This window comes from Mustela erminea, chromosome 1, assembly GCF_009829155.1.
Source record: "Mustela erminea isolate mMusErm1 chromosome 1, mMusErm1.Pri, whole genome shotgun sequence".
In the NCBI taxonomy this organism is placed as follows: domain Eukaryota; kingdom Metazoa; phylum Chordata; class Mammalia; order Carnivora; family Mustelidae; genus Mustela; species Mustela erminea.
Genome location: NC_045614.1, coordinates 171,660,240 through 171,682,942, shown reverse-complemented (window position 1 = coordinate 171,682,942; position 22,703 = coordinate 171,660,240). Strand labels below are relative to the sequence as shown.

The 22,703-nt window shown below is 37.3% G+C and overlaps 1 protein-coding gene across 36 annotated transcripts in view; it reads right to left on the bottom strand.

Moving 5' to 3' along the window:
• The window catches only part of ABI3BP (ABI family member 3 binding protein), a 256,296-nt gene that overhangs the window by 123,606 nt on the left and 109,987 nt on the right, over window positions 1–22,703 (bottom strand). For 32 of the 36 annotated variants that reach the window (XM_032350780.1, XM_032350494.1, XM_032350563.1 and 29 more), the window contains exons 7-14: window positions 20,431–20,479; window positions 19,335–19,406; window positions 18,643–18,735; window positions 12,996–13,073; window positions 11,104–11,178; window positions 10,306–10,380; window positions 9,613–9,684; window positions 8,862–8,936 (exon numbers count right to left, since the gene is read on the bottom strand). In XM_032350780.1, the coding sequence (XP_032206671.1) occupies window positions 8,862–8,936; window positions 9,613–9,684; window positions 10,306–10,380; window positions 11,104–11,178; window positions 12,996–13,073; window positions 18,643–18,735; window positions 19,335–19,406; window positions 20,431–20,479 (589 nt within the window). The remainder of the gene's footprint in view (window positions 1–8,861; window positions 8,937–9,612; window positions 9,685–10,305; window positions 10,381–11,103; window positions 11,179–12,995; window positions 13,074–18,642; window positions 18,736–19,334; window positions 19,407–20,430; window positions 20,480–22,703) is intronic. The other 4 variants (XM_032350628.1, XM_032350767.1, XM_032350777.1 and 1 more) reach the window with 2 other exon arrangements.

Genomic DNA, 22,703 nt, shown 5'->3' with positions numbered 1-22,703 from the left:
GAGACTTGCCTCCAGTCTTCCTCACCGGCCCCCACCCCTGCCCCGAACTAAAGGCTTTTCCCCAGTGAACCTGGACAGTGGCCTCAAGGGTGATGTGTGCATTGTGCTACGTATTTATAATGAAGTGGTACCAGCTCTAAATCAAAGAGCTTCAAGGAGTATAAACATATATGAGCCAGAAGCAATTTGAGGAGAGATTTCCAAAGAAGGAAAAAGCGGTCACATTAAAGCTTTTTGCACTGAGTCTACTGCTTGGTCTTTCTACCTAGTGAAAGTTACCATCATGGAATCTTATGTTGGGACCGCACTTTTCAATTTGCATAGCAGTTTCTCACCGATAGGCTTATTTAACCCTCTCAACATCCCTGAGAAACAGATGAGGTAGGCATCATCCTCACTTTCTAGATAATGGGGTGTTTCTCCATTTCCTAGACAACAAAGTTGACATTCACAGTGGTGAAGACATTTGCAGGTGGTCCCACACTGGGACTGTCAAGCTCAGCATATTTTCTATCCCATTAATAGGGCCAGAAAGAGCCGAGTTAAGACCCGACCTTTTCCTCGTGCACCACACCTCTTGCCTCTTTACCTAGAAGCAGCTTTCTTTCTATATTTCTTGTAGTCCTTCTACAGTCTAGGTGCATTTCAGGATCAAGTTCACACACTATGTAAAATAAAGCGAGCAGAGTGACCTTAAAAATAACAGTTGATTCTAACAAAGGGATACACTTCATGTTCATGTAAGCACAGAATCTGTAAGCAAGAACAGCATCAAAATAAAAATGCTCTCTTTTCTGAACAAAGAGCTGTCACTAAGAGAATGAGAGGTGTACACAAAGCATTAATTGTTATGAGGTAGATGTTACTTTCCTTCCCCATTCAGAACGGCTATATGGAAATTCACAGGAAAATTTACTCAGTAGTTAACTTGTAGTTCAGTGACATTGTAGTGATTTTGAACCAGTGCTAGTTGAAGGTTTAAGAATGATAATATCACACTGTGGGACACACTCTAAGACAGAGAGGCCATCCATACTGCACCACACACGAAAGAAGCAGGAAACAGATTTCATTTTGTGAAGGGGAATCTACTCCTTTGCAAAATCTTCAAAAAATGGAAAGAACATTATGAGTCATGCAAACGTTCTAAGAAAAGTTCTATTACATTGTGATGCAAGGTTTTCTTGTGTTTAGCTACAATTTTAAAGGGTCAGATAAGAACAAATGACTTTTTTTTTTTTTGAAGATTTATTTATTTGACAGAAAGAGGGCATGAGTGGGGGGCTGTACAGAGGAAGAGGGAGAAGCAGGCTCCCCAGCACTCCAGAATCGTGACCTGAGCCAAAGGCAGCTGCTTAACTGGCTGAGTCACCCAGGCACCCCAAGAATGACTGACCTTTTAAAGGATAAAAAGTGCTGGCAGTTGTTGATCTGAGGCTTGCTTTAAGCCAATTTCAAGTCATGGATCTAGCAAAGTCAGCTCTATCTGATTCTAAACAAGTTTGGAAAACTTTACCAACTTGTATTTCAACTTCTCATACCAGAAATTATGACTAAATAGTTTGACTTTTATTTATATTGCTGCTTGCTTTTGAAAAAGGCAACTGTCTATTACATGAAGTCCACATTTCCCCTATTATCTGGTAACACTGAACCAGCTTTCTTTGATTCTGTACTTTTTGTCCCAAGAGGTATTTATTTGCCCTCTTTCTACTTTCATTCTGGAGGTTCCAAGCCAGGCAGCCTTCTTCCCTCATGTTATTCCTAGAAGGTGTATAGTAGAGAAAGAAACCCTCTTTCCAGCATCCAATGGCCATTGTGGCTCATTTTGGGAACTTCCCAAATGTCAGGGACCTCTAACTTCCAAACATTTTTTCAAATACACTTAAGACTAAAATAACACATCTGCCAGGAGGCTTGGTCCCTGCTATTTCCATTTCTGGAGTTCCTGAGAGTTGAGTAAGTAAAGAACAAGAGAGCTAACTATTCACAGACACCGCTTGCTAGTAGTTTTATGCTCTTTAGGCAGCTTTGAGAGACATACTATCATCTCGCTTGGCTCATGGGATGAACATGTTCTTATGACTTTGGAGTATAGATGTTTGAGGAAAGAACAGTGTCAGAAATGGAGTTCCCTAAAAATCAACAGTTCTTGATTTTGTTACAAAATTCGTATACGGTCTGCATTGGTGGTATAGTGGTGAGCATAGCTGCCTTCCAAAATTACTATACATGTATTTCTGTACCAGAATAAAATGTATGAAAGGATTAGACATCCCTGGCTTTTTACAATACTACTCTAGCTATGAAAGTGATAGATAGCTAAGAGTTCAAAGTAAACCTTTCTATTTGTTGGACACTCTACATGCTATGATGCATTAGGCAAACACCTTCTATCACCAATGTTTACTTCAGGGGATGAAATGCTCCTATGTGACATTAAGCAGATTCTCTCATCTTGCCTTCACAGAACAGAAATTGGACCAAAAGTTGCAGAACCAATCTAATACAAGTAAAATAGGTAGTTCAATTCAAAGGTTAGAAAGAGAAATTATTATTATTTTTTAAAGATTTTATTTATATATTTGACAGACAGAGATCATAAGGAGGCAGAGAGGCAGGCGGGGGTGGGGGGAAAGCAGGCTCCCCGCTGAGCAGAGAGCCCGATGCTCAGCGGGGCTCAATCCCAGGACTCTGGGATCATGACCTGAGCTGCAGGCAGAGGCTTTAACCCACTGAACCACCCAGGTGCCCCGAAAAAAAGCAATTATTAACTTTCTTTAAAAAGAAAAAGTAATGGCTAATAACCAAATTTTACTTTTGTATTTTTGCGAAAAAGCAGTGGTATAAAATAAGGCATAGTACCATTTTCTTATTTGCTCACAACTTTCTAAAACCACACTGCTAGATTATGTGTTGTTGGTTGCTTTAGTTTTTAAAAACCGATTAGATGCAAATTCTATCATAAAAATGCTCTGGTATTGCTCTGGAAACATGATGGCACACAGATAAGGCATTTCCAATTACCAAGAATTTATCAATGTATTTTATTCAAATTCCATGAATATTGGTAACTATGTGTAGACTTTCCTTTTTAAACAAATTCTTAGATGAAAGATCTCATTAGGACAGGGATTACCTCAGTCATGCTCATTAGGCACCCCAAGGTTTATTTTGCCCAAGAGTCTGGTATATGGTAGAGACTCAATAAAATTAAAAGAAATAATCATTCTATTAATTAACAGAATTAATAGAGTTGACCTGCAAGATGGCCATTATAGTGAACAAATAACAGTGGGTTTGACAGTTGGGTAGTTTATGTTCTTGGTGGGGACAAATGAAAATAAATGAATAGGCCCCTTTAATTATCTTATGATACACATACATGCGCACACAGATCTCTTCCTCTACTACACAATTAATTACCTGCCACATGCTTATGTGGCCATCCCCTGCCATGGAAATAGAATCTAAGAACATATATGAAGGAGCAATGGGAAATACTATAGTACTATCAATAAACAGCCAGACGAGAAAAGCATTTAGGAACACCACACACAGAGTTCTCAGGACCGTTGAAATAAATAAATAATGCTTTCCTCAGTTCGTGGAAAAATAAAATACCTCTCTGGTTGGCCTTGAAATTTGTGAAAACAGTGCCTACAAGAAAATGTTCCTGAAGCAAAACCAAACACTGATGCTGTAAATCTCAAAGTAAATCTGTAAACCATCTGCTGCCCTTGAATCCTATTTTCTGACTCTCAGAGCATCAACACCACCACTCATCCCTACTTTCCTCCCTCTCTAGGGCTTCATCTAGCTGGGTGGGCCAGATCCCGTGCTCATCATCACCTCACAGAGAAGCAGTAGGGTCCAAATGCAGAGAGTTCCATCTCTTTTCAACCACTCTGAGCAAACCACCTGTGGCCACAACATTCCAACCATTATACCACTCCTAGGGGGTGCTGGTCATTCAGGTCTTTAAATGATTTTGAGAGCTGAAGTGCATATTGTAATTTACTGAAGTTCTACAAAGTACAGAAAATAATTAGTGGATTCCCAAAGTGGATTCAAATGAAGAGACTGAGGCTGACTGTTTCCAGTTTGGACTCTCTTGTCAAGGGCGAGCCTCTAAAGAGAACTGTTTGTTGTTCAAGGGGAAGAAATTATGTCAGAAGAAGGAGTCATCTTAGCACTCATTCAAAGTACATTTGGAGGGAAAGATCATTTAGTCTGGATATGCTGGGGAAAGAACAGGCAGGAGAATTTCCTGAGGATGAAAGTAAACATGTCAACTCATCTTGGGTTATAAAAAGAAACCATTTTCTTAGTTTGAATTGGGCTTTAAATCTCTCCTGGGACTAAGTCTTCTTAAGGGGATGATCAAGGAAGTTAAAGAGGCTTAACACTGACAACATTATGAAGCCAGGAACGAAAAGCTGATTTCCACCCTCCCCTCCAATGATATAAAGGTCGTTAGAAATCATGCATGTGCCCCAGCTGTGGGATGATATAGACACAGCATTTACGCTGCTTCTCCCATCTCTGATGCCCATGGAAAAACACAACTAGTTGGACATGCATCATTTTACTCCCTGAGTCTAGAAAGAGTCTCAGAGTTTATAGAATGATTCAGGCTGTGACTCTAACACAACAGTGTGGCTATGTGATACTTTCTTGCCATGGGAATAGGACATCGGACCATTCCATGAGAAGCAGGGTCTCTTTATATAACAATGCACATATCCTTTCCATTCCTCATAAAAAAACATTCAAACAAGGGAAATGAAGACTCAAGAATCATTATATGTGAGCTTAGAGTCTTTTTATTTTCTTTCTTCCTTCTTCTTCATTCATTTCTTTTTGGTACTTTTTTATTATTGTATTATTATTATTACTATTGGATGTCTGCAGCAATTCAGGAAGGTTGGCATGGACAGTGTGGTGGGAAGAGGATGCATTCGTTCCAAGAGTCCATTGTATTAAGGAAAAGATTATAGGGCATCTCTCATGTAGGGTGAATCTGTGAATTCGATTTAGTGATTTACACACTATTTCTTTTTAAACATTAGTTCTAAGACATAACAATCCAATGAAAAATGTATATATGGAAACTGAGGCTCTAAGAGGTTAAATCACTTGTCTATAGTCACATAACCGCTAGACAGTTGAGTCAGTTATTAATCCAGCTTTGTCTCACTCTGTAGTTCAAAGATTAGTGATCGTATTTGCAATAAGATTGAACTTCAGAAACTGGCCAACCTTTCCCACAGACCACTTAATGTTTCTTAAAATTCTAGAAGGCACCTGAACCTAATAACATTTAATTAACTCTGTTGGGAAGCTGTTCAACAAAAAATTTCAAAGCAAACTGTATGACATTGTTTTACTCTTAACTTGGAATGCTTTGTTAAAGAGAAGCTTGGGAAAGAAATGAATGAGGATCTTGTTTTGCTCCTCTACCCATTCAGGGACAAGCCTCTCACTTAACCTCCTTAAAAGAAAATGATAGCTCCCTTTACTTCCATGGACTTTGGGAGGATCAATGTGATGGTATACATACAACCCTTTGAATCTCTTAATAGAAAACAAATACTAATTTGTCCAAATACAAGACTATATTATTCCAGTGAAGAGATAAACCCAACAAGTACATGCACATGCAAGCAAATGCATAATTCTTTGTGATGAGTGGAAGCTACTGAGAGCTCCTCTAGAACTCACTCTAGAGTAACACAGAAATCAAAGTCAACTGGTCACTTACCAATAGAACTTAAGACTATTCTATTGCATCATCAAAAAAATGTACTTTTCTGAACCATTGTAACAAGCACTTCAGTATTTCTAAAATGTAGCCAACTTCCTTTTAACATAGAACTTATTTTAAGAAGTATATATTCCAGGGACACCTGGGTGGCTCATTTGGTTAAGTGTCCAACTCTTCTTTTTGGCTCAGGTCATGATCTCAGGATTGAGGGATCCTCACTCATCACAGAATCTGCTTATTCCTCTTCTTCTGTTCCTCCCCCTATTCAAGCACAATCTCTCTCTCTCTCTCTCTCAAATAAACAAAATCTTTTAAAAAATCTTTAAAGAAGTATATATTGTGGTGTATAATTATAAAGCAGTTTTTAAAATCATCTCCTTTCTAAACTTTAAGATAAATTGGATTTGCCAAGGGAATTAAAAAAAAATCAATCAATACTACTTAAACATACTCTAGAGAGGGCTTAATACAAAATAGAATTCCAAATAATAAGATCACAAAATGCAGCACTAATGAAAGATTAGGGCAAATAAGCTGAACATGGGGAAGAGTATGTTTGATGACTACACTTCTCAGATTTTCTGGGATACTCCAAATGCCAAATACCCTGTCCTACTCTTTCTTTCATCAACTATTGAAATGATCTAGGGATTTCAATAATCAGCATGCAAGTTAGAATTTCCATACAGCTTTTTATATCCAAAAGTAACATTGACATCTTTTTGAGAGCATGCATTCTGATGATTTGATACAAAATATGAACTAAATGTGGAAAACACAAATCAAGCAAGTGCTGAAGCAAAAGGAGTTTTACAAGAGGTGTTGATAAATCACACTTAATGGCTGATAAAGAGAAAAGCAGTTCCTGGCATCCAGGAGCTGACCTGGCACCCACAGCTAGGCTGCGGTGTTCTGCTGAGCATCAACAGTTGGTATGGATACCAACTTCACACAAGACCACGTGACGACCAAGACGGATCAAGATGAAATCCATACCACTCTGTGACTGTGTTGAACACAAATGCATGAACACAAAAATTTCTGTCCCCACATTCTGGTTAATATGAATTTACCAAGCAAAACTTTGCTTCACTCTGTTCTTCACTTCTAGTTAAGGATTAAGATATTCAGTTATAGAATTACTCCCACTTTTTGGCAGCAGCCATTCCAGAGTCATTCCTTCCACATGCTATACAATAAGTCCTTTCTAGCACCCTCTTACCAAGAGATCCCACTATTTCTCATGTTCTGCATTCCCTATTGTTGCAATGAGTAAAACACCTAACTTTGTTCAAAAACATGTGTGATTCTAGAGGTCTTTGGCCAGTGGGAATTGATACAGTAAGTATAGGTGCACTGTATCCCAACAGAGAAAGCTAAAAGTTTTCATTTTGTTCGTTCATACCAGCTACAATATATCATTTCTTCAAAGGATACAACTAAGAATGGGACCAATGGTTTTATGGACCAGCCTTCCAATACTATCTCTACTTCTCTTCTTAATTTCAAAAATAATCGCATTAGGAAACCATGGTGAGTAAACAGAAAGTAAAGTAATTATATACACTGAAACTAAATAGGAAATAGAAACTTAGTACATGTATAAATTCACACAAAATCAATCACAAGAAACAGGAAAGGCTGCAATGAATGGAAGGATGGTATGAATACATCAATATATCCAATCACAATATTAAATTTCAATTTAATTCAAATTAAAATAAGTTTTAATTTGAAATTTAACATGAAAGAAGATGTCACAGAACCTTTATATAAGAGATAGAGGCATTGTGGGCATTAGTAGAAACAAGAGCTACTTAATCACCTACTTTGAGAAACTAACCTTATACTGACCGGAAGACTCTCACACTATAATTGACCACATTTGATGATTCTTGCCTACACTGTGTGAAATAGTATTGACTAGTGATAAGGTAGTGCTTCTCAAACTTTACTGATCATACCAATTACCTGGAAATCTTGTTAAAAGAGCAGATCCTGATTCAAAATATTTGGAGTAGACCCTAAGATTCTGCCTTTTTAACAAGGTCCCAGGGATGCCAATGTTTCTGGTCTAAGGATCATACTAAGTAGCAGAAGGATAAAATTTAAATGTTGTGAGGGAAGGCCAGGAAGTTTCTAGAGCCAATGCTCATGCCTGAAATCATTACCTACTGAACTGTTACAGCTCATGACAAGCCTCAACACTTCATCCAAAAGGGGGTTGGCAGTCAATAGTTGCAAGCTCTCTGGCAGCCCAAGGTTGCTCTGGCCGTAGAGAGGTAACTGGATAGTGCAAGTGCTTCCTGCAGCATTAGCCACTATTTATACTCTGTCAGAGCAAGACCAGAATATTCCTCTTCTGGAATCGAAGGCAAAAGGAACCTTTCCTTTATTAAGATCTTTAATCTCCTCAATCTTTGTCTCTTTGGAGCCTTACAATCCTCACTTCCCAACATATCTCCTTACTACCCAAAGCTTGGTTCGATTCAGGTTTTATATATAGTTCATGTCCTAGGCATCAACACTTCATAAATGGTTTCCTTGGGGAGATTTTGGTCAGTTCACTCTTGAATAATTATAGACACCAAAAAACCTAGGATGGGAAAAATCTCAAGGGAAACCTAACTGACCCTATGCCCTCAAGGTTAATAACCCAAAAGCTGAGAGATGAAATGAACTAAGAGTTCATCTAGTTTACTTTGCTTTGTGAGCTGTAATCAGCTCACAATAATGTGAAACATTATGCTGATAATACTAATTCAGACCCATGATATGCTATTTTTGATACTGTTCTCAATGTCATAAAAGATGTCTCTAGAATATCCATGAGCCAATTCACAGTTCATCTTCTAGCCACACTTCCAATTATCTATCCAGACACCAAAATACAGATTTTTAAAACAAAGATAAAACTATTATGTGTTTGCATTGAGAAAAACATGACATTGTTCTAAGTATCAAGAATGGGTTATAGCTTTACCATTTACTACAAGTATTTTGATAATCAACTAGGGAATCTATAAAAATAAATACAAGAGCAGTTATTCAATATTGTTGGTCCAATCTATTATTTAACAAAGAATAAAATTACCAGTTTGAGGTGAGAGAAGTTTGGAATCTTCTGATGTTTTACTTGTAGGCACAATCCATGGCTTTCCACTTGAAGCTACAGCAAAAAGAAATGGAATTCACTGAGGTTTCTTTGTTTTTGTTTTGTCTTGTTTTGTTTGGAGAAGAGAAAGGGACAGAAATAGGTTGTTGGTGTGGTTAAGTGGCTACCAGAAGCTTGCAATAAAGACAAGTGCTAATCCAATCCAAATTTATTTTATATCAAGAAATCAATATGCATCTATCCAGAGATCATTTGATTCGTGATCAGAAAGAGACCAGATTTGGGGGGTGCCTGGGTGGCGCAGTCGGTTAAGCACCCAACTCCTGGTTTTGGCTCCGGCCTGATCTCAGGGTCCTGAGATCCCGCTCTTCCTCAAGCTTCCCCACTCAGTGCCTCCTGCTTGAGTTTCCCTCTCCCTCTTCCTCGCCCCTCCCCCCTCCCCCCACCCTGTGTGCATGCATGTCACACAGGCACTCTCTTTCACTGAAATAAATCTTTAAAAAAAAGAGAGAGACCAGAGTTCAGTGTCACACTTTCAGCATTTTTTCAGGATAAACCCCAAACCGGTATAAAATTAACATACTGATGATTGTTACTGTATTTGTAGAAAATGTAATGAGACAAACAGACTTTTTTTTCTGTTTGTTTTTAAATCAACCCCTTGTTTGGCTGAGTTAATTAAGCCATCACTACCCCTATCTTAATGCCAGCTTTAAAGTGCTGCTATTACCCAGAGTGCCCTCAGGCTTCTCAAAGGGGAAGGGTGTGTTTGCCTGAGGAAATTCTGGAAGCCTTTTCGGAGCTGCAATGAAACACATAACAAATGTTATAACCTGAGGTACAAGTAAGAGAAAAGAGGTTTTTCAAAATCTCAAGCTTGCAAAAACAGAAAAACAAACACAAAAAAGCAAATTACTCATGTCAAGTAAGGTATTGTTAGTAGTATTTCTTACTCTTGTGGTTTTGATGCTGGATACTATAGTAGTGCTTCTATTTCTATTTTTTATAATCAAGCTACTAAATTGGAGGAATTTGTGTTCTTCTTTTCACCCTAACTACTGTCTTAATTTCTTTAGTCCTGCGTATGTGTGCCCTTATAATATTTCATCTTAACTCAAATCAAGCAGCAAACACATCTGAACTAAAAAAAAGCCCATCGAATAAAAAGAATCAGATAGAATATCAGAATGTGACCACCAAAAAGAAAAAACACCAAATTATTTGTCATATAGATTCTGTAGGATCCTAAATTATAAAATATAAGGGTTAAAGGTTTGATGTTGGGAATCTTATTGTTCTAGAAACCATGTGTCCCTTCTTTCTTATGAGGAGATAAATTTGAATGAATACGCCTAAGGATTTCTTTAAAGCATGAATAAAACTTCCAAGGCAATAACAAGCTGCAATGTTGAGTAAATTTTACCTAGAGTGCTCAGGGGCAATTCAAACCTAGGTATTAGAATAGTTTGCAGGATTTCCGGCGTCCTTTCGCTGAGAACTAAAATAAAGAAGAATCCAGTCAGCAACTCCTTGAGGCAGGATTTGACATTGTGGCTCTCACACTTAATCATGGGAAGCATACTCATAACACAGTGTGCACAAGGCAACTGATGCCTTTCATGGAAATAGCTGGCTCCCCCAGGAAAAGCTTCACATAGCTATTAAAATGTGAAGGTATAGTTTCAGAGGGCATGACGTGGCATGGGAGATCAACATCACAAGTACACAACAAAAGACATGCTGCTCCTTTTCTTCAGCAGAAGACAACAAAGCAAGACTCTCTTGGGCCAGGAAGCAGCTAACTTGCATGACATGAAATTCTTATTAAAAAGCAGGACACTTTGGGGGATTCTCCTCAAGTTTAGTACACAGAAGCCTCAGGAAGCCTATTGAAACAGAAAGCACAGACACAGTCAAGACTTCCAGGTTTCCCCAACCCCTCTAAGATTTGTGGGTTAAAAGGCTGGCATTCCTGTTTTTTTCTATACATCCCAAGAGACCGGTAAAAGGTATGTGTAGTCGGCATCTAGCATCCCAAGCTGCCTAGAATATCAGTCACCAGGATCAAGGCATGTTGTTGACGCTAACGGAATTGGCCCAAGAAATGGATGAATAATAACTGCCAATAAAGGGGGGAAATAAAAGGAATTGGGGAACTAAGGCATTTGGGTTACTTTTTGTTTTTATGAGTGTTGGGAGTTAAAAAAAATGTTAAAATTACCTAGTGTTTTCTCTGAAAAGTCTAGTGCACTAGACACAGTGGGTTTTGTGGTCCTTGGCATTGACTCAGGTGTCACTGGAAGGTAAAAAAGACAACTTTACAAATTCAGAAAAAATAATGAAGCAACCAAAGATCATAAGGTGCTTTTGTTGCCCTTTAGAATTAGTAACTAACACATAAATTGACCAATTCTTTTCAAGTTAATTAAGGACTCCCTGGCTTGCCCCAGATGCCTGAGCTGACACTTCTTCCAACACTGCCTTGCTGAGTTTGGTCCACTTTCCCTGTGTTCCAAAAAGCACAGTGAGCTGACCTTGGTGAAAGCACTTATTAATCACAATTTTTTTCCTTGCCTGTCTTTTTCTTTCTTATTATCTCCAGGGCTCAGCACAATGTCAGGGGTATAGTCAGCAAGCATATGACAAATATTAAATGAATTAATAAATGGGCAAATTAAAGAATGACCCAAGGCAGAAAGGTTTATTGAGAACTATTACACTAAAGATTTCTCTCTTCCAAATGGCAGTCAGCATGCAAAGCTTGGAACTGGATTATAATTACGGTAAGGAATCAAATGCTCAGCCGCGAGACACAAAATAAACACAACACTGAATAATCAGGTATAGTGTTTGCCTAAGTGTTTCTGAATAGGAAAATTCTGAAGAAGGTTTGGCTGAGAATGAAAAAATCTGTAGACGTTCCCGTCAGATGCTGTGCCGAGGGAGGAAAGTATAATGGGAAAAATGGGTTGGATCTTTGGGGCAGAAAAGAACTTGGAGTCATCTACTGGGTCATTCCTATGTTTTTCTTGGTGCCGACAAATTACATTGAAATTAGAAAAATTACCTAGGAATTTTGTTTGAATAGAATATTCTAGCACCTTAGATAGTTTGTAACTTTGTCCTAACACCCATGAAGGTGGGAGATGGAAGGTCCATCTTCCATGTAGGTAGGAGCCGAGACTTCTTACTCTGTCAGAAACAGTCCTACTTGGATAGGTTTCTTGAGATCAAGTTATTCTATTTCCCCACCAATCTTTATCTTTTCTGGACCAGTTATGAATCCAAGAGTTTAGTGCAAAGTAAATAATCACTGATATTTCAATTTATGGCAGTTTTGTGGATTAAAAAATTCACTTTAGATTGAACATGTTTTGCTAAATGTGGATTTGGGGAAATTCTGGACAAATGTTTGTTTTACTAGGCCCTGGATGAGGTGGTACTGCTTTGGCAAAAACTTTGTGGTTCAGTGAGTATCACGTCCCCAGTGGGCCATACTTAGGCAGTTCATTCAAAGAAGAAATGCTGAATGTTTGTTAGTAAAGGCTGATAAACTATGGGGAAAATGTATCCCACATTTATTCTTTAAAGGATTTTCACTGAACTATTATATATTTCTTTATAGTAGGATTATTAACCTTCTATAGATTAATCTTCCATAGAACAATTAATCTAATTGTCCTAAATGATTCTAGGGCACTTTCATAGTTATCATGCTAATGGGTTTCAAAGGAATTATGGCATTTTGATAAACTGACCACTTGTGAGAGAAATGAAAAATGAGCTCACATCTTCATAAGAAAGGAAAGCACATGAACCATAGTATTACATTCTAGTATAAAAATATCCTAAACATTGAGGGGACAACTTTACTTAATGTGAAAAATACAGCTTCCATATTATATATTGGGTCATATGATTCCATAGTTCCTTCCACATCAGCTGTTTTTCCAAATGTGAAATTAAGAATCTACAATCTCTTATTGTTTGTGCTTATGATGAAAATTAATCTCCTAGTGGTCCTTCACCAGAAAAAAGTATAAACTCATCAACCATTTATCATTTTTCAAAATATTTATTCCCTCGAAGTTAACAACATAGGGATCTCATTACCTGTTATGGCCCGTGCTGGGATTTTTTCTACATCTGGTGTTTTAGATTCAGCAGGTAATGCCAACGTTTCATTCTTAGCTAAGAAGTCAGAGAACAATCAATCACCTCACTTCTTCATAACACAGTGCCCAAATAGAATTCATTCAAAACATCAAGTAAGAGATTATTTCAAAAAATCAATTTTGCTCTTAATTCTTCCCACCAGGCAGTCAACAAATTTATTATGCATTTCCACCAGGGATTCTTCGGAATTCCGTCTCATGAACTCTAGGTACTTCTTTAAGATTTAAATTGGCATTGGGATGAAGAAAAAAAAATCACAACATAAAGACAATTATCAAGTCATCCCTTTCACAATGATAATAGAAGCAAATCAGTTTTCAGTCTGTATTATGGAAGTCTACGATAGATTTTTCCATAGAGCTGATTATTTTCGGGAGTGTTTTAAGATGCTAGACACAGGTGTCGCAGGTGTTACTATGTTTGCCATGTCTAACGGTCACAGGTGTATTTTGAATTCATGTGTACATGAGGTTGCACAGCATTTTTGCCCAACAGAAATGTTAAATACATTGTTCAAATTAATTGAGCAGGGCATAAAGAGAAGGGACTCTGAAATAACTAAAAAACAAGTCCAGTAGACATTTATGGTGATTTCCATTCTTAAAATATCTAAATTTAATCAACTTTTTTTTTTCTGTTGTAGTCACAGCTTTTGTTTAGAGCCATCATGATTGTTAGCATAGGAAAAAAAAATTCAGATTACAGATTTTTATGAACATCGGTCCTGTTATTTTCAAGGTGTACCATGGGAAGTGTTTTCTTGTTTGTTTTGTTTTGTTTTTTAAGTGTGAGATTTTAAGGTTTTTCTTTAGTGCTCTCCTTCAGGGTCCTCTTCTCCCTTAAGACATCTTTGCTAATCCTTCCTGTGTAACAGCCTACATTCTCAGTTGTTTCCTTGGCTGACTAGGACTATTATTTATTTTAACCTACAAATCCTATATTTTATTTTTTTTATTAGTGATTTTGTGTTACTGATCTGACCTTTTTTTTGAATCCTCTTTTATTTCTTACTTATTATTTTTTTGAATTTTATTTGTTATTTATTTTCAAGTTTTTAGTTAGTTTCCAATTAGTTAACATAGTGTAGTATGAGTTCCAGGTGTACAGTTTAGAGATTCAACACTTACTTATTATTTTTAAAATTTTTTTTTTATTGTGCTGTTAGTCACCATGCAGTACATCATTAGTTTTTGATGTAATGTTCCAGGATTCATTGTTTGCATTTAACACCCAGTGCTCCATGCAATACATGCCCTCCTTAATACCCATCACTGAGCTATGCCATTCCCCTACACCCCTCCCTTCTAAACTCTCCAATAGAATATTACTCAGCCATCAGAAAGGATGAATACCCAACTTTTTGCACCAACTTGGATGGGACTGGAAGAGATTATGCTAAGTGAAATAAGTCAAGCAGAGAAAGTCAGTTATCTTATGGCTTCAGTTATTTGTGGAACATAAGGAATAGCAGGGAAGATATTAGTAGATCCTATACTTTCAAACAAATGCTCTTAATTACTTAATTACTTTGCTTAATTACTTTGCCCTCAGCCAGCAATCACATTAGCCTATTGGGCTGTTAATGGCTGGAGGGGTGGGAGGTAAGCTACCTTCCCAAGAGACATTTGTATTCTTTACACGTCACTAATTCCTTACAAAGGCATACTATATTTCTAAATACATTATTTCAGATATCAGAGAAATTGGTAGGTGGGGAAGATATTTGCATGAGAGAATTTTCATGTCTCTTACCAACCCATGAATATTCACCTACACTTTCTATAGACCACTAGAGTTCTGGCAAGAGCAGAGTAAAATGCCACAAGAATATGGTCTAAATCCCAGGAAATTCCCTTTCCTCTCTGATTCTTCTGTACCTTTTTTCAACACAGTTGTTTCCTTTCATTTTTGGCAGGCTAAGCCTTGGCTTTGGCAAACACTTTGTATGCCCCAGGGAGGGGTGTGTGTAATACTAGCTTTCTTGTTTACTTCTCTCATTATTCACACCATGTGTTCTTAGAACAAAAGCTATTAATTTCTTGATGTCCCATGATGGGACCTGCTGGAATGAGGAAATTATTTTTAGGATTTACCCCTTCAAAAAATAGTACTTTTCTGAATTGCAGTGTTAAATAACTTCAGGTAAGTTGACTTCTCCCTTGCTGGTATAAAGAACTATTTAACAGTAAAAACAGTAAACTTAAAATGTAATTTTTAAATACAGTCTGTCACAGTGGCACATTTGATGGATTTGCTGGGCATTTGCAAAGATACTAGCTATTAAGCTCTTCGATGCATAAGAAATTTGTCATGTGTTAAATTTAAGATGGCGTTTCCACAGAAAAACAAGTCAAAAAAGTTATTTTTTGTTTGCATACTATTTTTCTTTATTGAAATCACATTCAATCCTGAAAGTGTTTAGTGAATCATATCAGAAAGATAAAAGGAAAAACTAAATAAAGCAAATGCACTGTTTTATTCCCTAAAGGAAACAGAAAGACTGAATGGGTATTAAGGTAGTGCTTGGAACTTAGCAAAACCCCAAAAGTTTAGGAAATACCACTCAAGACTAAAGAACACAACATGCTCCAGTTCAAAACTGACAGTGGTGGTCTGGGTAAAACTGCTCATTTTCAACCTCCTTCACAAATTCTGTATTTTATAGTTTTGCTGGATGGATAAGGGGTCACATCAGCAAGAGACTGGTCAGTTCCTTTTTTGCCCCCTCCTTCCAAACAAGACTTTCCCAGGGGCAGGGCAGGGCAAGGCATATAGACTCCGGGCAGGGAACAGGGGAGCACAAGAACACTAAGCACTGGATTCCGAACATAAGTTTAGTGAGGAAAGTTAATTTGGAAGGTTCCCAGATTTTAGCACAGCATTTAGATATTGCAGAGTTTGGTGACAGTTTTATAGTTTAAAAAAAAAAGGTGATCAAGTCTGATGTACAAATTAAAGAAATGATTAAAGTCACTCATCTACATTCTCAGAGGTAACTCACTCTGGGACTAATAATTTGTACTTATGCCAGAGAGTAATCTTTGGTCATTATGTGTTGACTGAATGTAGCCACACAGGGGTCCGGGGGTCTATTTCTGCAACCCCCACACAGGGTGGACATTCATTTATGGAAGTATGAAAATTCTTCTCTAGTGCCTGATTCAGAGAAAATATTCTGCATTTTTTAGTCTAGTTCAATGTCTACCACATCATGCCATCTCCTTCCGTATTTATCAATAGCTCAAGACCATCTCCCAAGACTATGGAAGGGTGGTTCTTAAAGTATGGTTCCCAGGCAAGTGGCTTCAGTATCTCCTGGCTGCTAGTATGAAAGGCAAATTCTCGGGTCCTGCCCCTTATCTACTGAACCAGGACCTCTGCAGGTGGGTCCCGCAGTCTGGGCTCAGAAGCCCATCAGGCTTCTTATGTTCCATCAAGCTTGAGATGCTATGATATACATCACGAGGGTCCTGACTAATTTGATATTCAATGCAGCAACTAATTTACCCCAGTGAGCACCACAATTATTCCCTGGGCTCCTATTAAAGGGTTTTGTTGGGTTTGATTCCCAATAAATCATTATGTTTTTATTTATTTTTTATTTTTTTAAAAGATTTATTTATTTGACAGAGATCACAAGTAGGCAGACAGGCAGGCAGAGAGAGAGGGAGAGGCAGAATCCCTGCAGAGCAGAGAGCCCGATGCAGGGCTAGATCCCAGGACCCTGAGATCACAACCTGAGCTGAAGGCAGAGGCTTAACTCACTGAGCCACCCAGGCACCCCTCTTGTGTTTCAAAAACACTGAAATTTTATCAAGCTCTTTCTGCAAGTGGGAGGCAGTATCAGTCTCAAGTAATTAATAATTCGAACACACCTGAATTCTACATTAGCTCTCATTGAAAACATCTCATGACCCTTTGACAGTACAGTATAACAATTTTCTAACAATCACTCTATTTGAAAACTTTACCTAGATAAATATATGTATTTTGGATAATTTGATAAATGTTCACTTTAAAAAAATATATAAACATACATTATATAATATATATTAATATATACAATATATAATAGCTATTTACCTATAGAATGTGATTTATATAAATTTTTCCAGCACTCCAATCTCTCTGCCCCTCCCTGCTTTTTTTTTAATCATGGTAAAATACACATAACATAGAACATATGATCTTAATTAACCTTTTCAGGTGTACACTTCAGTAATATTAAATACATTCATAATGTTGTACAACTATCACCACTGTCCATCTCCAAAACTCTTCTTATAAAACTCTTCTTATAAAAGCGAAACTGTATCATTAAACACTAACTTCCCATTTCCCTCTTCCCTCCAGTTCCTAGCAACCACCATTATATTTCTGTCTATAAATTTGACTGCTCTAGGTACCTCGTGTAAGTAGAATTATACAGTGTTTGTCTTTTTGTGACTGGCTTATTTCACTTAGCATACTGTCCTCATGGTTCATCCATCCTGTAGCATGTGTCAGAATTTCCTTCCTTCTTATAGTTGAATAATATTGCATTGCATATATACCCACATTTTGCTTACCCATTCATTCTTTTCAATCTGAGGGTTTTGAAGAGGGGGGGAGGGAGGTCGGGGTACCAGGTGGTGGGTATTATAGAGGGCACGGATTGCATGGAGCACTGGGTATGGTACAAAAAACAATGAATACTGTTATGCTAAAAATAAATTTTAAAAAATTTAAAAAAAATTAAAAAAATTCTTAAAACTCTTACTTAAATTCTGGTTAACATACTGCATAGTATTAGTTTCAGGTTTAAAATATAGTGATTCAACACTTGCATACATCACCCAGAGCTAGTCACAAGTGTGCTGCTTTATCCCTATCACCCACTCAACATCCCCCCATCGACCTGGTAACCCATTGGTTTGCTCTCTATACTTAAGAGTCTGTTTCTTGATTTGCCTCTCTCTCTCTCCTTTCCCCCTCTTTGCTCAATTGTGTTATTTCTTAAATTCCACATAAGTGAAATCATATGGTATTTGTCTTTCTCTGAGTTAGTTTACTTAGCATAATACCTCTAGCTCCATCCATGTCATTTCAAATGACAAGATTTCATTCTTTTTTGTGGTGAAGTAATACTCCATTGTGTATAGAGATCACATCTTTACCTGTTCATCAGCTGATGGACACCTGGGCTGTTTCCATAAATTGGTGATTATAGATAATACTGCTATAAACATCAGGGTGCCTACCCCTTCATTTGTTGATGGACACATGAGTTGCTTTGATGCTTTAGCTATTGTGAATAATGCTAGTGTGAACATAGATGTCCAAATACCTCTTTGATAACTTTTCCCAGTTCTTTTGGTTTTATACCCAGAAGTGGAATTGCTGGATCGCGTGGTGATTCTATGTCTGATTTTTTGCAACAGCAGCTGTACCATTTTTTATTCCCATCAACAATGCACATGCCTGTCCCTTACCATTTACTTTGAAATGCCACAATAGCTCATTTGCTAGATTCCTTGGGTATTCTAGGATCATCGTGCTAGTACTTAGTCACCACCAAGTTCAAAAATGGAACATTGCTGCTTACCTAACTGTGTCTTGATTGCATCGGAAATCTCAAGCATTATGGATGTAGGAAGTTTAACAGTGGTTTCATTAAGGCCTGGAATAATAAGATGGACTGCAAGGAAATATAATAGGGTAAGAGAAAGTAAGTGCATCATGACATAAATAAAGCTCAGAGCAACAGGTAAAATAAATAAATAAAAAATAAATAAAAATAAAGCTTTGCACTTATATGGCATCATCAATTTTAACTCAAACCTAAAAAAAATATGACTGTACTTTAAACAGATTTTTTTAAACGTTCAGAACTGAACTACAAAATCCTCCAGCTTTTAATCCATAGACTCAAAAATAGTAAAATGGCTGTTTAACATATACAGTGAACAAAATGCCATTATTAATAATAACTTTTAAAAGAGCAGTTTGATGCAGTAAGGACTCCCTCCTAACAACAACACTATGGGGCAAGTAAGATGGGTGCCATCATTCCCACTAAACGTGGGCTAGAGTTGTTTCTCTAACACACACTTATAGAGGTAGCATCTCTTGGCTCCTAGCCAGGCATGGACACAAGCCAGAATCCTCAATATCAAAAGGAAATGAACCAATATCAATTTAGTAGATCTGCTAACAATGTAAAATTCCATAAGTGCCCTATTAACCAAAAGTAGCCTGACATGCTTACTCTAAGTACAGATACCAAGATACACTCACCCAATATTGTTCCTCCAAAGGAAGTCTTATCTGGGGATTTAGTTGAAGCCCTGTGAGTAACATTCTGAATCACTGTGGAAATACAAAAGGTAGCAGTATGATGAAAAAAAAAAAAATAGGAAGCAGTAAATAGCTGTAATGTGAAGACATCTGCACTGGGAAGCCCTAATATAACTTTTTATTTAATATAAATTAACTCTTTGGACTGCTACACAGTCAACGAAAGGACTGGAAGCCACATCTCACCTTCACACCTATGACTTCAAGTAATGAAAGGTTATTATTCTATTATAAAGTGCTCCATTTAAATGAGATGAATATTTCCTTCTTCATCTCCATTCTCTGATGCCTTCCCAAGTTAAAGAAATAGCACAAAATGAGGCAATTCATATAGTAAATCTTAAAAAGTAAAAATGTATATTATCAAAGCAAAGAATCTCAATTAGTTCAATATTGACACTGCTTTGAGAATACACTTGAGACTGTGTTTTTTTAAAATGTGTAATTACTTTAAGTGTCCAATTTCTTCTACCAAGGAACTTTCTGGAAATAATAGAGTCATTTTAATAATTTAAAAAACTGAAAGTCAAAACAAAAACAACTGGATACCGAAATAAAATGGACATAATTTTTGAAAACTGTAGGTCTTTACTCTCCCCAAAAGGAGCACTAAATTATAATTTTTATTTCACTAATTCAAATATCCTGTTAATGATTTTCTTCACGTATGCCAACTTAACCCTGAACAAAGCCACACATATTCAGATGGATTTTAAAATTTAATACTTATTGTGATTGCTTTGTACCAAAAGTTTTACTTTGGTAAAACACAACCAATGTGACTTGCCAAGACTTGGCCTATTGGTACAAGAGCCAAAATTATCTACTAACTTCTAATTTGCTAGAAGATACTTACTTCTTCACACTTTTGCTTTAAAATGATCGGAGAAATTGAGGGGAAAAAGTGCTATATTTAATTATCTCAGTGGAAAAGTGTATGAAAAATAGTTCTAAACGGTTAACTGTATTAGAATTGAAGCAAACAAACAAAAAAATAGGTCAAAACATGCATCCAGAACAGACTCATACAAATTACCTTGTTTGATGACTGTTATTGGAATTAGCTTCCTTGGGACATATGCTGGCTGAAGAGAGAAGACAGTGAGTTTTTTAGTTAGTGTTAACTTAAAAAAAAAAAAAGATACAAGAACTGGAAATAGCCCTGTGTTATCTACAGTTGCTGGAAAGATCTTTAATGCATATATCTACCTGTATTCTATTGGACTCATTTGGTTTTCCTTACAGATGTCCAAAGGCTTGAAAGAAGCGGTCTCGGCAGAACTCCCATTATTTTAGTTGACCTGGAAACTGCAGTGGAAGGAGCTAAGCCTTGCAGATAGACTACCAGGTGATTTCTCACTTCATTTGAGATGTGACTCAAATTATCTTTACACTTCTTTTCAAAAAGATGCCAAGCTACAGATTGTCTATGTCTATGATGTGAGTATGCTCAGCCACGGCTGCTGTTGCTACAGATGACCCGACTTCCATGAACTCCTGAGACCAAGGATCACCTTGCCCAAGAAGGCAGAGCTGGGACTCAGATCCAGACATTTCTACCCCCAAATCCCATACTCTAAACCATTCTGCACATATTTATGCACAAAGGACCTCAATGTAGAAAGGCATCCCAGGACGCTGTGCCTGCTCTCCTCTCCCAAACTGCCTCAGACATCCCACAGGAAGTTTTGATGTCGTGGAGTGGCTTGAACTAGGGACAGGTTTAGTGTTAACTTGAAAGCAGAGGCATCACTGGACAGAACTGTGAGCCAAGGACAAGACAGCTAAGGGAAAGACATGGGAACAAAATAAGGGAAGCAAATATATAAGGAAGAATTAGATGGAGTTAAAGAGGGGAGCATGACATTGATTTGTTGATGCTTGAATTAACCTGTATATATGATAAAGAGACTTCATGTACCAGACCTGTTAATAATCCAGGACATGCTGGGTGAGATACTTAACCACATAGGTGTTCACAGTCATGAGCAAGAGACTTAACATGCTCCCATTTTAGTGAATAATGTGCCCGTAATAAGGGCCACAATACCAAGCTTACTGTGAGATATTTTTCTTCTTGTATTAAGGTCCTTATGGTTGAAAACCACAAAAAATAGAAGTTTACTATTATCAGATTTTTCTTTTTTTTTTTTTTTTTTTTTTTTTTTTTTTTTTTTTTTAAAGATTTTATTTATTTATTTGACAGAGAGAGATCACAAGTAGATAGAGAGGCAGGCAGAGAGAGAGAGAGAGAGAGGGAAGCAGGCTCCCTGCTGAGCAGAGAGCCCGATGCGGGCCTCGATCCCAGGACCCTGAGATCATGACCTGAGCCGAAGGCAGCGGCTTAACCCACTGAGCCACCCAGGCGCCCTATTATCAGATTTTTCAAACTATTTATAGCTCTTTAGACTCAGTGCCGCAGACTGAATGCTTATATCCCCTCCACCCCAAATTTATATGTTAAAACTTAACTCCCAACTGTGATAGTATTTATGAGTAGGGCTTTTGAGGAAATGATTAAGTCCTGACGGGTCCACCCTCTGAATGAGATCAGTGCTCTTATAAAAGAGGCCCCAGAGAAGTCCCTCTACCTTTCCACCCTGTGAGGACACAGCGAGAAGATGGCTGTCTGTGAACCAGGAAGCAAGCTCTCACCAGATACCAAATCTGCCAGCGCCTTAATCCTGAACTCCCCAGGCTCCAGAACTGTGACAAATAAATGTCTGTTGTTTAAGCCACCCAGTTTATGGTATTTTGTTATAGCGGCCTTAATGGACTAACACACCAGTATTTTCCTCTATAACAATCTAGCCCAATCTAATCTGATCCTAAACTAAGAAAATAATAAAAGATAAACACCCTTACATATAAATTATCACCACTGTGCAAAACAACTACATCATCCAAAAGCAGGGCTTTTATTAAATAAACCATGTTTCAAATTTTACATCTATTTACCAAAGTGAAAAATGTGCATAATATAAATAAATACAAAGATTATAATTATATCCACATCATAACCTGATTTTATAACAAGTATGTATACACAAATTATCAGAAAGAGATAGATCATAGGGTTTTTCTGGCAGTGGTTATTTTTTATAAACAGATTAATTTTGTATACTTTCTTGTATTTCCTGATTCTTTATAGGCATGAATTACATTTTGATTAAGAAAAGATATTTCGGTCAACAGTATACAGTTACTACACATGCTTGTGTACTGCATAGCTTATGTGCTATTGGTAAATAGGAGGATACATAGTATAATTTAGACACAATTCTTCCTAGGCAAAGGAGAAGGAAATAG